The sequence below is a fragment of the Falco peregrinus genome, chromosome 9, assembly GCF_023634155.1.
Source record: "Falco peregrinus isolate bFalPer1 chromosome 9, bFalPer1.pri, whole genome shotgun sequence".
In the NCBI taxonomy this organism is placed as follows: domain Eukaryota; kingdom Metazoa; phylum Chordata; class Aves; order Falconiformes; family Falconidae; genus Falco; species Falco peregrinus.
The window spans coordinates 4,832,270-4,843,915 of NC_073729.1; the positions used below are offsets into that span (position 1 = coordinate 4,832,270).

The 11,646-nt window shown below is 56.9% G+C and overlaps 2 protein-coding genes across 2 annotated transcripts in view; one reads left to right on the forward strand and one right to left on the reverse strand.

Moving 5' to 3' along the window:
• Positions 1 to 1,144, reverse strand: part of PHRF1 (PHD and ring finger domains 1) — a 28,087-nt gene extending 26,943 nt beyond the window's left edge. Inside the window, exon 1 of the mRNA XM_055813646.1 lies at positions 918 to 1,144. The gene's annotated coding sequence lies outside the window, so the exon portion shown is untranslated. The remainder of the gene's footprint in view (positions 1 to 917) is intronic.
• A 5,271-nt stretch (positions 1,145 to 6,415) lies between these two features.
• On the forward strand, positions 6,416 to 8,829 carry LOC114011846 (uncharacterized). Its single transcript, XM_055814174.1, has 4 exons — positions 6,416 to 6,436; positions 6,483 to 6,589; positions 6,772 to 6,965; positions 8,474 to 8,829. The coding sequence occupies exons 1-4, from the start codon at positions 6,416 to 6,418 to the stop codon at positions 8,671 to 8,673; spliced, it is 522 nt and encodes a 173-aa protein (XP_055670149.1). The 3' UTR covers positions 8,674 to 8,829.
• The last annotated feature ends 2,817 nt before the right edge of the window (positions 8,830 to 11,646 follow it).

The following is an 11,646-nucleotide window of genomic DNA, read 5'->3' on the forward strand; positions in this document are numbered from 1 at the left end:
CAATTCCCAGCCTCCAACTCCCTGAAGACACTGGCTCCGTTTCCAGCTGTGAACCTCCAACTCTCTCATGCTGAACATCCTCCTCTTTAACAGGTTTCTTTTCTTAGGAAGAACCACCCTTACTGGCAAGATCCCTTTCAGCATCAGCTTTTCACATCTTTCACATTTTTAACTTCAGCTTTCCTCGCTGTTTATGGGCATGGCTGGGGAGTGGGGAGGAGGAAATTCCAAACAAAACCACCCCAAACACCTCCTGCACTTTTATGACTTTTATGTGCATCACCATAACAAAAGGTACCAAGACCTAATGACCTTCAAGAAAGGAAATAACACAGCAAACACCTCAGCAACGCATCCATGCCACAACCAGCTGGAAAACCAGTAACTAAAACTACAAAAACCTCAAAAACCTCACCCACCCCACTGGTGCCGAACACGGGGCGCAGAATGCAGGCCACCAGCCGCAGTTTAAAAGCCTGACAGTGAGCACAGCCACCTCAGGGCAAAGTTTTTAACGTTTTTACAAGCTAAACAAAAAAAAAAGCTGGCAGGAAGGCCTCGTTCCTCGTTCAGGCTGTTAGCCTGAAGCCCCATCGCTGCTCTCCAGACGGGAGCCCCACCGGCCTCCCAGCAGGAGGCAGGAACGGCTTCCCCAAGCGCCCCCAGGCCCGCACCGCCGCGGGGAGGGGGCCGGGGGCGCCACAAGCATTTGGGGTGTATTGACTAAACCGTCTCCGCAGCAGCCGCGGAGCCGCCGGCCGGCCCCCACCCGCCCCAGGCCCCGCGGAGCGCTGCCCCAGGCGGCCCGGCGCTGAGGCCCCCGCCGCTCCGCCCTTCTTGCTGACTGCCGACCGGCAGGTGAGACATCGTAAATAAGGAGACTGCTAAGAATAAAGTTAAATAAACATAAACAATACCGAGAGCGGCAGAGAAGCTTCCTTCCAGAGGTACTCCGGGCCGGCGGCAACGTCCCGGGCTCTGCTGGTCCCGGACCCCGGTACCCTCCGCCCAAGCCGGCCCCAGCGACCGACGCCGGCAGCCGCCTCGTCCCGGCGCACTCACGGGAAGGGGCCCAACGGCTCACATCACCGGGCCGGCGCAACGCCTTCCGCGGCCGGAAGCCCCCTCGCTCCGGAAGTGCTACGAGAAAACTTCCGGGTCACAGCGGCGCCGGCAGAGGCGCCCGCGGGGCTGAACCACTGGGCGGGAGCGAGGCGCTGGGCTGAACCATTGGGGACGGGGCGGGGGGAGGGCGGCGGCCCCGGGGCCGTCCCGCAGCGCGGCTCGGGCGGGCGGGCGGTACTCCCAGAGGGCGACGCTCGTTAATTGCCGCCCGCCGGGGGGAGCCCAGGGGAACGCTCCCGCCGCACGGCAGCGCGGGCACGGCGTGGGAGGGCCGGCTCCGGCTTCGCCCCGCCTGGACCGGGCGCCAGCCCCAGCGCCCGCCCGCCGGCTGGCAGTCCCCGTCTGCCGCTCCGCTGGTTCCCGGGCACCGGCCGCTCCCGCGGGGCCGGGGGGCACAGCGGGGCCTCTCCCGGGAAACGCCGGAGCTGGGCAGGCCTGGCGCCCGCCCCGCTGCTGCCGGCCCCTGGCGGCCCTGGGGCTGCGCCCGCCGGCTTGCGGGGCCCGGGGGGGCCCTGAGGGGGCCGAGGGGCCGCGGCCTCGCCACGCCTCCTCTGGAGACAGTTTGGGGTCTGTTTGGGGAGAGGATCTGCTTAAAAAGATGAGATCCGTTTGGAAAGGCAGGATCCGTTTGGAAAGATGAGATCTGTTTGGAAAGACAGGATCTATTGGAAAGGATGAGATCCGTTTTGAAAAGACAGAATCCATTTATAAAGATGAGACCTATTTGAAAAGAGGAGATCTGTTTGAAAAGAGGAGATCTGTTTGGAAAAGAGATCTGTTTGGAAAGACAGGATCTGTTGATGAGATATGTTTGAAAAGAGGAAATCCATTTGAAAAGACAGGATCTGTTTGGAAAGAGATGTTTTGAAAAGACAAGATCTGCTTGAAAAGATAAGATCTATTTGAAAAGATGAGATCTGTTTTGGAAAGACAATCTGTTTGAAAAGACAGGATCTGTTTTGAAAAGACGGGATCTGCTTGGAAAGATGGTCTGTTTGGAGAGGCGAGATCTGTTTGAAAAGACGGGATCTGCTTGGAAAGACAGGGTCTGTTTGGAGAGGCGAGATCTATTTGAAAAGACAGGATCTGCTTGGAAAGACAGGGTCTGTTTGGAGAGGCGAGATCTGCTTTGAAAAGACGGGATCTGCTTAGGAAAGACAGGGTCTGTTTGGAGAGGCGAGATCTGCTTTGAAAAGATGGGATCTGCTTAGGAAAGACAGGGTCTGTTTGGAGAGGCAAGATCTGCTTTGAAAAGACGGGATCTGCTTAGAAAAGACAGGGTCTGTTTGGAGAGGCGAGATCTGCTTTGAAAAGACGGGATCTGCTTAGGAAAGACAGCGTCTGTTTGGAGAGGCGAGATCTGCTTTGAAAAGACGGGATCTGCTTAGGAAAGACAGGGTCTGTTTGGAGAGGCGAGATCTGCTTTGAAAAGACGGGATCTGCTTAGGAAAGACAGGGTCTGTTTGGAGAGGCGAGATCTGCTTTGAAAAGACGGGATCTGCTTAGGAAAGACAGGGTCTGTTTGGAGAGGCGAGATCTGCTTTGAAAAGACGGGATCTGCTTAGGAAAGACAGGGTCTGTTTGGAGAGGCGAGATCTGCTTTGAAAAGACGGGATCTGCTTAGGAAAGACAGGGTCTGTTTGGAGAGGCGAGATCTGCTTTGAAAAGATGGGATCTGCTTAGGAAAGACAGGGTCTGTTTGGAGAGGCAAGATCTGCTTTGAAAAGACGGGATCTGCTTAGAAAAGACAGGGTCTGTTTGGAGAGGCGAGATCTGCTTTGAAAAGACGGGATCTGCTTAGGAAAGACAGCGTCTGTTTGGAGAGGCGAGATCTGCTTTGAAAAGACGGGATCTGCTTAGGAAAGACAGGGTCTGTTTGGAGAGGCGAGATCTGCTTTGAAAAGACGGGATCTGCTTAGGAAAGACAGGGTCTGTTTGGAGAGGCGAGATCTGCTTTGAAAAGACGGGATCTGCTTAGGAAAGACAGGGTCTGTTTGGAGAGGCGAGATCTGCTTTGAAAAGACGGGATCTGCTTAGGAAAGACAGGGTCTGTTTGGAGAGGCGAGATCTGCTTTGAAAAGACGGGATCTGCTTAGGAAAGACAGGGTCTGTTTGGAGAGGCGAGATCTGCTTTGAAAAGACGGGATCTGCTTAGGAAAGACAGGGTCTGTTTGGAGAGGCGAGATCTGCTTTGAAAAGACGGGATCTGCTTAGGAAAGACAGGGTCTGTTTGGAGAGGCGAGATCTGCTTTGAAAAGACGGGATCTGCTTAGGAAAGACAGGGTCTGTTTGGAGAGGCGAGATCTGCTTTGAAAAGACGGGATCTGCTTAGGAAAGACAGGGTCTGTTTGGAGAGGCGAGATCTGCTTTGAAAAGACGGGATCTGCTTAGGAAAGACAGGGTCTGTTTGGAGAGGCGAGATCTGCTTTGAAAAGACGGGATCTGCTTAGGAAAGACAGGGTCTGTTTGGAAAGAGGGGGTCTGCTGTTCATTTTTAGTTGCAGGTTAATTGATAGGCAGTCACCGGCCGCGGGGCTGGGGGCACGTCCCCCCGCCGGCACAGCCCCCGCTGCATGAGGAGGCCGGGGGGCAGCCCCTGGCACCCCGCTCTCCTGGCTCTCCCGGCTCTGGCAGCGCCAGGCCTGGAGCTGGCTGGGAACAAAGGGAAGAGCAGTGGGGCTGGGGTGAGCGGGGGCTCTCCCCGGGGCAGCACCGGCCGTGTCAGCAGGACATTTCATCCTGGAGATTAAGGGCTGAGCCACGGGCTGGGTGGGAGCTGGCGGGGGAGCGGGGGCTGAGGGCAGACAGCACCCACCAGCCCTGCAGCCAAGCCCCCGGCCCGGCGCCTCGCCAGGGCGATGGCAGAGCATCCCCTGAGCCAAGGCAGGGGGCTCAGCCTTCATTTAAAGACACCAAAGATGGAACCCCCGGAGCCCGTCAGCCCCCGTGCTGGGGCTGTGCCCACCGCTGCCCAGCTGGCCGCCCTCCAGCCCCGCTCCGCGCTGGCCGGTTTAATGCGGTGCCCAGGGAGGTCCCAGCAACGTGCAGGGCTCGGCTGTGCAGGCAGCCAGCTGTGCAAGCACCGCTCCCAAACACGCTGCTTCCCTGTGCACTTACAGGCAGGAGAAGAAGGATTTTATTTATTTACCTGTTTTCTAAATAAAGCTCAAAATGTAAGGCACCGCCTGGAAGAAGGGAGAAGGGACTTGGCGGAGCACAGCAGCCAACGGCACGCGTGCCCTGTGCCCCATGCAGCAGCCCGGCAGAAGCAGCAGGGCCGGCCCGGAGGTGTCAGGGCAGTACCCGGCCATGTTACTTTGCACCAAATACCTATTTTGAAGCAAAGCGAGTATTTTCCATGGCTGTGCCTTGCTCTTTGTGTTGCTCAACCTGGAGGGCGCAGGGGCCAGTGTGCACTGCAGCCGACTGCTCCAATCTGAGTGCGAGCCCTGTGCTGGGGAAGATGTAAAATACGTGACTTTTTCCCTACGGCTGCTGGGTGAAAACAAAAAACCACACACAGCACACACACAAACGACAACAGAGGCTGTCTTTGTGCAGGCTGTCACACAGAACAGGGGCTGTCCCCCCCTCCCCCCAGCAGTGGGAGAGCAGAGCCATAGATAGGCGCTCCAGCAAAACACGTAGGGAAATCCTTTCGGTGGGGAATTGCCACCAGCTCTCACGCAGCCCACGCTGGGTTTTGCTTCTAAGTCTTGCGCCACACCTTGCAGGAAGAGCACCAGATTGCAACACACCCGTCGGAGCCATGACAGCTGGTGCCAAGGAGGTTTCCACAAGGGATGCAGAGCTTGTGTCTTGCTAGATGGCATGCATTGTCAGTTCTGCAGGGATGCGGTGTCTGGCTGCTCTGGTCCATGGCCACATTCACACCCAAAATGTTTTTTCCTGAACATCAGCAGTACAGATGAAGCGGGGCTCCCACCAAACATGCCAGCTCCCCTGGTGCACCCTGGTTTCTGGTCTGTTTGTGGAAGGTGCGTGGCTTCGGGCAGATGGGATGCCTGACTCTGTGTGTCCCCAAACAAGGCTCTTCCCCTCCCCACGGGACAGCCCCGTGCCCACCCACAGAGCACCGTCTTTGGTGCTTGGCAAATCCTCCTTCAGGCACCCTAAAATTTTCAGCTTTTCAACCACTCGCTTGGCTGCCAGCTTGCAGTTAGATGGACATCAGCGAGCCAGTATGTTACCCTGAGAACATCCAGGAGGCCCTCAGCTGCCTGTTTGTGGAGGGAAGAGGTGTTACTGGAAGAAGACCCTCGGGGTGCCTGGGCCCTCACCCTGCCCAGAAGCCAGCACCGCTGCCCTGGGGCACAGCTGGGGCCTTCCAGGCTGAGGGACCCCTTTGGTGTGAGGGTCCCATTTTGGCATGAGGGATCCCCTTTAGCGTAAGGGGACCTCCCCTCAGTGTGAGGGACCCCCTTTGGTGTCAGGGGACCCCTTTCTCTGTGAGGGACCCCCTTTAGCGTGAGGGGACCCCCTTCGGTGTGAGGGACCCCATTTGGTTTGAGGGGACCCCCTTCGCTGTGAGGGACCCCCTTTAGTGTGAGGGACCCCCTTTAGTGTGAGGGGACCCCATTCGTTGTAAGGGACCCCCTTTAGTGTGAGGGGATCTCTTCACCGTGAGGACCCACCTGCGATGGCCGAAGGCACTGTGAGGAGCACAGGGCTTTTCCACACGGCCAGCCCGGCGGGAACAACGATAACCGCCCCCCCCAAAGCCCCTAACGCAGCAGGGTGCAGGGGAACACAGGGAGGGAAGGGAGGGTGTTGGGGGGGAAGGGAGCACGGCCGGTGGCACGCGCCGTTCCCGCCCGCGGCGCGCGCGGCGGCGGTTGGGCGGCGCGCGCGGCCTACGTGCGCCCCGACACTGCCCTGATGGCACGGCCCCGGCGGACCGTACCATGGGCCGAGCTGCGGCGGGGGCGGCCGCGGGGCGGGGGGGGGTGGGGGGAAAGGCGAGGGGAAGCGTGTGTGTATGGGGGGGGGCAACGGGGCTCTGTAGGGTGCGTGTGGGGGTCCCGCGGGTGGCGGCGGGCTAAAGGGGTGCTGCTGGCGGCTGCCGGTGTGAGGCGAAGCGGGGAGGGCGGGGAGAGGAGGGGGTCGGCAGGGCGGGGTGAGCGGGAGGCGGGCGGCGGTTCAACAGGTACAAATGGTTCCTCCCCGCAGCAGCGACGTGCAGAAGCGAACGCGCCGCGCCCGCCGCTGTCACTGCCGGGGGGGGCCCGCCCCGCCTGGCCCGCCCGGCCGGGGACGGAGCCGCCATTGGATGCTGCCGTGCAGGGGCGGGGCCGGCGGGCGGGCGGGCGGCGTTGGTATTGGCGGGCGCGGAGGAGTGGGCGGGGCGAGGGGCCGCGGCGCGCGGCGTGGGCCGGGCCGGGGCAGAGCGAGAAGTTGGCGGCGGCGGCGGCGGCGGGGGGAGCGCGGGGCTGCGGGAGCGCAGGTGAGCGGCGGCGGGGGACCCCCCCTGGCTGGCAGCGGCACGGGGAGGGGCGGGGGGGGCCTGTCCCGGGGGTGGGTGCCGCCGAGCTGCAGCGCTCCGTGCCGGGGCGCGCCGCGGAACGCGGGTACGGCGCGACCCCCCCCCTCCTTCCCTCACGCTGCCCGGTGTCTCCTGTGCTGCAGGTGGGCCCCGCCGCCCCCCCGTCACCCTCCAGGAGCAGGTGAGCCACTGACTAACGCACATTGTGCTCTCGGCGACTCCACTGTGCGTGTGACAGCGGCTAACCTGCTCCTCGGACATCGCTGGGCGGCCGCCTCGCCTCGCCTCCGGGGACCCGCGCCTCGCCGCCACGACGCGTGCCCTCCCCGCCTGCCAGGTGAGAGGCTCCGGCCTGCGGAGGAGCCAGTGGAGCCAGCCCGCCGTCCCACACGCCGCTCCTCTGCTCCTGGGGCCTTCCCGGCGGAGCCTGACAGGAGTTGAGGCAGCTCGCAGCCAGCCCGGGGGAGTGGAGGTGAGGCGAAGGGGCTGCGGTGCCAAGAGCCAGGGGTAAACTTGCAGGGGAGGGATGGCGTGCCCCCATCTCGCCTCCCCTGCTCTTCTCCAAAGGGAATAAGTGCTAGTGGACTCTGTACCAAGTTAAAGAGACGCTTCATCCCAGCCGGTGACGTCTTGATACCCAGTCAGTGACTAACTGAATGCTATTGCCAAGGGTGTGTTAACAGAAGAAACCGTGCCTGGTATTGCCCTGGATGAGTCACCTTTCAAGACTCTCTAGTCTGTTAAATGAAAAGCAGAAACGAGCCTCGCTTTCCTTTTTCATTGCCATTTTGTTTCCCATCCCACCCCTCACCTTTGCCCGCCGCTTTCTGCTTCTGGCACCAGGCTGGTGCCACACTGGCTGGGTGCTGGTGGAGCTGCCCTGCACAGTCATGCCATGGTGGCACACAGGGGACTCGGCTTCATGGCCTCGAGGAGCAGGAGGGCGAGCCGGGCAGGGACTGCTCCAGCTGCCCAGGGTGGCTGTCACTAGAAACGGAGGAAGTAACAAAGCAGATTGCTTCTCCTGCAAAGTTCTCTCTTGTGATTTTGGGGCTGGTCAAGAAGCTGTCTAGTTGAAAAGCGTTGTTTTTGAAGTGCAGTGTGGCTTTATCAGCAGCTTAAGCTGATAATAACCCACTAGCAGCTTGCTGAGGTTCCCTGAAAGGGCTCTGGTATTTTCCCTCTTGCTTGGGCTGCCCATGTGGAGCCTTAGACAATTGCAAAGGCTTGACCCGAATGAATCAGCAGTGCTCTGGTCAGTAAGTAGTTAATTGCACGGAAGGCAGAGCAATGTCCTCTGCAGGATAAAGTCTGTCACCGAGAAATTCTGCCGGTCCTTTTGCCTGTCCCTGTCTCTCCTGCCTGCTCTCACATGTCATTTCTCCCTCTGGGTCCTGGAGGAGCATCTGCTCTTCCACAAAGTTGCCTTCCCCTGTGTCCCGTGCCAACAGGATGAGTCCAGGGTGCTCAAACACGCTGGAAAGAGAGGGGAAATGCCTGAATGTACCAAAGCTGCTTTCATGCTTGTTCAGAAGCCAAATGGGCCTTTTTTTGGTGGTGGGGGTTGGAGGGGGACACAAGTTTGCACTTTCTTAGCCCTAGAAGGCTTTCCTCCTCCCTAGCTGCACCTACAGCATCTTCCCACTGCCGGTCCCAAGCAGGCACTTGGCGTAGCTGCATGAAGATAGGGGAGAGAGGGAAACCTGGTGTAAAATACACCTGTGTGTGAATGTGTCTGTGCGCTGAAAGTGAAGCCCCGCAGTCCCCCATCACCCCCTTTCGTAGGTGACCGCTAGTGTAACAAACCTGTTCCTGAAAATGAAGGCGTTCTGTTTTTCTTTGAAGAAGTAGCCCTGCCTTTGGGACTGTGCTGCCCGATGACTAACCGCTGGAGATGCCACTGGCAGAAGCAGCTCTGCAGGTCACCCGGTGAGACTTGTCCCAGTTCCCATGAGCAGCACCATGGTATGAATGCTTCCGACTTCCCGCTACCTATGGAACCATCCTGTCCAGCTCCAGTAAGCAAAGGCAAGGGGTTGAAGTGAAGTTTGTTTGTTTTTGCCTTTTTTTTTTGTGTCTCTCTCCAGTAAGCAGGGTGGGAGCATACAGCTCAATTCCTGTTTTTAACATTCTTGTGGCATGATTCAAAACTAACCTGCTGTGCTGTCACCTGAAGTATTCAATAAATAGTGCAAAACCAGCGTTTGGGTGCTTATTACTGTAATCCAGAGCGTCAGACCATCTGAAGAGGAAGGCTGTGCCTTCTCAGCGATGTGTCAGATGCACGTTGCATGCCCCATGCCTCCCATCTCTTATTTTGCCTCTGTAGCCAGTGAAGGTATCTTGGAGAGTGGAATGCTGTGACCTGGTTGTCCCTGAAGCAGAAAGCCCAGCATCAGTGCCTTTGCCCCTGCCCTAGCCCCAAAGCCTCAGCATGCTCCTGAGCAATGAGAAAATACACCAGGGTGAAGACACCCCTTAACTTCATGCTTTTCAGTAGTTAATGGACAGATTTGTAAGGTGATACTTAGCCGGGTAATGAGTGGTCAGGTACTAAAAGCCCTTGCTCAGAACTGATGCTGTAAGATTTCTGGGAGGAGACAGGGGTGTGCCTTACAGGAGGGGAAGAGGCTGAAAGTTGGGCACGTTAAGCTGAAGGGACTCTCTGTGCTCCTCAAAGATTTTGTTCTCTTGTTCCAGCGCTTCACAGAGGGAAGTGAGCAGGCCTAACGCTTCAAGCACCGCGCTAGGAAGCGCCTGTCGTGTTCTGTCTATAACGCGTGCCAGTGGCAGGTCCTACGTGGTGAGCCTCACCGAAGGAGCAAGATGGCCTGTGAGGAATAGGAGTACATAAATTGTTTAAGAGGAAGTCAGTTAGTTAAATGCAAGCAGGGACTTATATAATACATCCTAAAAAAAAAAAAAGATTTCTGCTGGCAGGAGGTTCCATTGGGAGAGAAACTTGCTCATCCATAAACAAGAAAATTTCCCGGCCTCCTCTAGTGCTTTATGATTATTTTTGCTTCCAGGGCAAGGTAGAACGCACTCGGTCTTTACCCTGAGACAGAGAAAGGAAAATCATCGCAGGGAGAGCAGACACCGCTCCCTGCATGGACACACACGCCAGTTCAGATAGTTTCTCTTCTCCACCTGCAGCGAAGTACCCTCACAGGAGCTGTGGGCCCAGGAGCAAGCAGTAGAGCATCTGTACACCACTTGGGGAGCAAAACCCGCAGGCATTTTCTCCTCTAGTCATTCACACCTTTCCTTATGTAATGGTGCTGTAGCCTGCGCTTCCAAAGCTCTTTGCCAAATCCAGGGGCTGCGAGGCAGCACAAATGCTTCTCACGCTCTAGATGAAACGTAGGGGGGGAAGAAACCCAAACACTGAGGAACTCGTACGGATCCATGACTATGAATTGGGGATGCTTCAAGTGTCTGCAGCTGTGCTGCCCTTGAGAAATTGTACTGGCCTGGGGCCTGGCCCATGCCCTGATCACCATCTGCAGAGGGTGCCTGGCCTAACAAGCTGACACAGTCCAGGGTGGGTGGGTGAGAAGCTGGGAGCCGTTTTTCTGACGCAATATTAAAAAAAAATAAAGAATCGGGTAGTGCAGAGAGAAGAGCCCTAGGGAGGCTGGAGGTGCTGAATTACTCTCCTGAATGGTGCCTGGTGCTGACAAAGCCTGGCAGGTAACTTGCAGATTTATTTTATTTAAAAAAAAACCCACCACCAAGAAAAACCCAAAATGGTGGGACTGCTCACCAGTGAAAAACGGGTATATCCTTTGCTCTATGATTTTTGGGTGGCACTGGAGCTGGTGGTGAGAAGCATCTGAGGAGGGAGAAGCTGTGAAGCCCATTCCTGCCCACCACAGGGGAGGAAGCAGCTGCCCCACGGCGCCCGAGGGACACAGGGATGCAGCTCCCCGCTCGCCCAGCCACAGCATCCTCGAGCCACCCGGTACGCTTGGATCCCTGCCTTGCCCGTGAGCCAGTTGTTCCCTCTCCAGTACGCGTCATATGCTGGGCTTTTGGTTCGTTTTTTAAGGGAAAAAACTATTTATTTATTTGCTTTGTTTTAATCTCATAACAATGAGTAATTCCTTCCTACCACTCTGTAGTGGCCTAGAAAAGGACAGCATCATCTCCACTGTAGCAAGAAGGCTTCTCCCAGGGCATAAAATTTTAATTAGGAACAATCACGCAGCCTTGAAATGGGAATTGCGAGCAGCAAAAAAGTCAAACCATCAATAAAATATTCAATGGCAGAAATGTATTATTGACACAGCCTTTAGAGCAGATAAAAGCGGAAAGGCGGGGGAGCCAGAGCCAGTATCAAACCTCACTCTGTTAAATAAGGCGCGGGGACCTGCACGCTCGCCCTGCCATTGCACGCCCCCCGTGCCAGCAGCAATATAGGTCACCCGTGGGTGGGGAGTTTCCTAAGGTAATAAATGAGTTTGATTAACGCCTCTCCCCCTGCTGTGGTGAGCACTACGGCAGGGGGAGAGGCGTTAATCAAAGTAATTTATTACCTTGTGAAACACCGCTTTGCAGCCTTTGCAGCGGCTGGGTGATGGCTTAGAGGGCACAAAATGAAAAAAAAAAAAAATTAAAAACCTGCAAAATGCCCCAGCCTTGAGCTGAAAAAACAGCCCCCCCAAAGCCCCAGCCACGATGCTCTCCTTAACCCTGTGCCTGATTCTCAGACCTCAGGGGGGGACACAGCCGAGTTATGCTGTCCCCCATCCCATGCAGCGGTTCCAAATCCTGCATCCCAGCCAAGAGGCGTCACCTACAGGGCCAAATTCTGCTGTGATACATAATTTTTAAACTGATTTTTTTCCTCCCTCCAAGAAAGACTGGTGCTGGCTTGGCCTGTCAGATCAAGGCTGAACAGAAGTAACCCACAAAAGAAAAAAAAAAAAAAAAAAAAGCGCAGGGCAAAAATCCCATGCGAAATCAAAGACTCAAATTAATTTTCTGCCCTGTTTTTCCCAGCGGGAGATGCTGTA

Coding starts and splice junctions, on each gene's coding strand:
- LOC114011846 (XM_055814174.1), top strand. CDS start 6,416: ATGCTGCCGTGCAGGGGCGGG. Junction 6,437..6,482: donor TGCTGCCGTGCAGGGGCGGG/GCCGGCGGGCGG, acceptor GGCGCGGAGGAG/TGGGCGGGGCGAGGGGCCGC. Junction 6,590..6,771: donor GCGGGGCTGCGGGAGCGCAG/GTGAGCGGCGGC, acceptor CCTGTGCTGCAG/GTGGGCCCCGCCGCCCCCCC.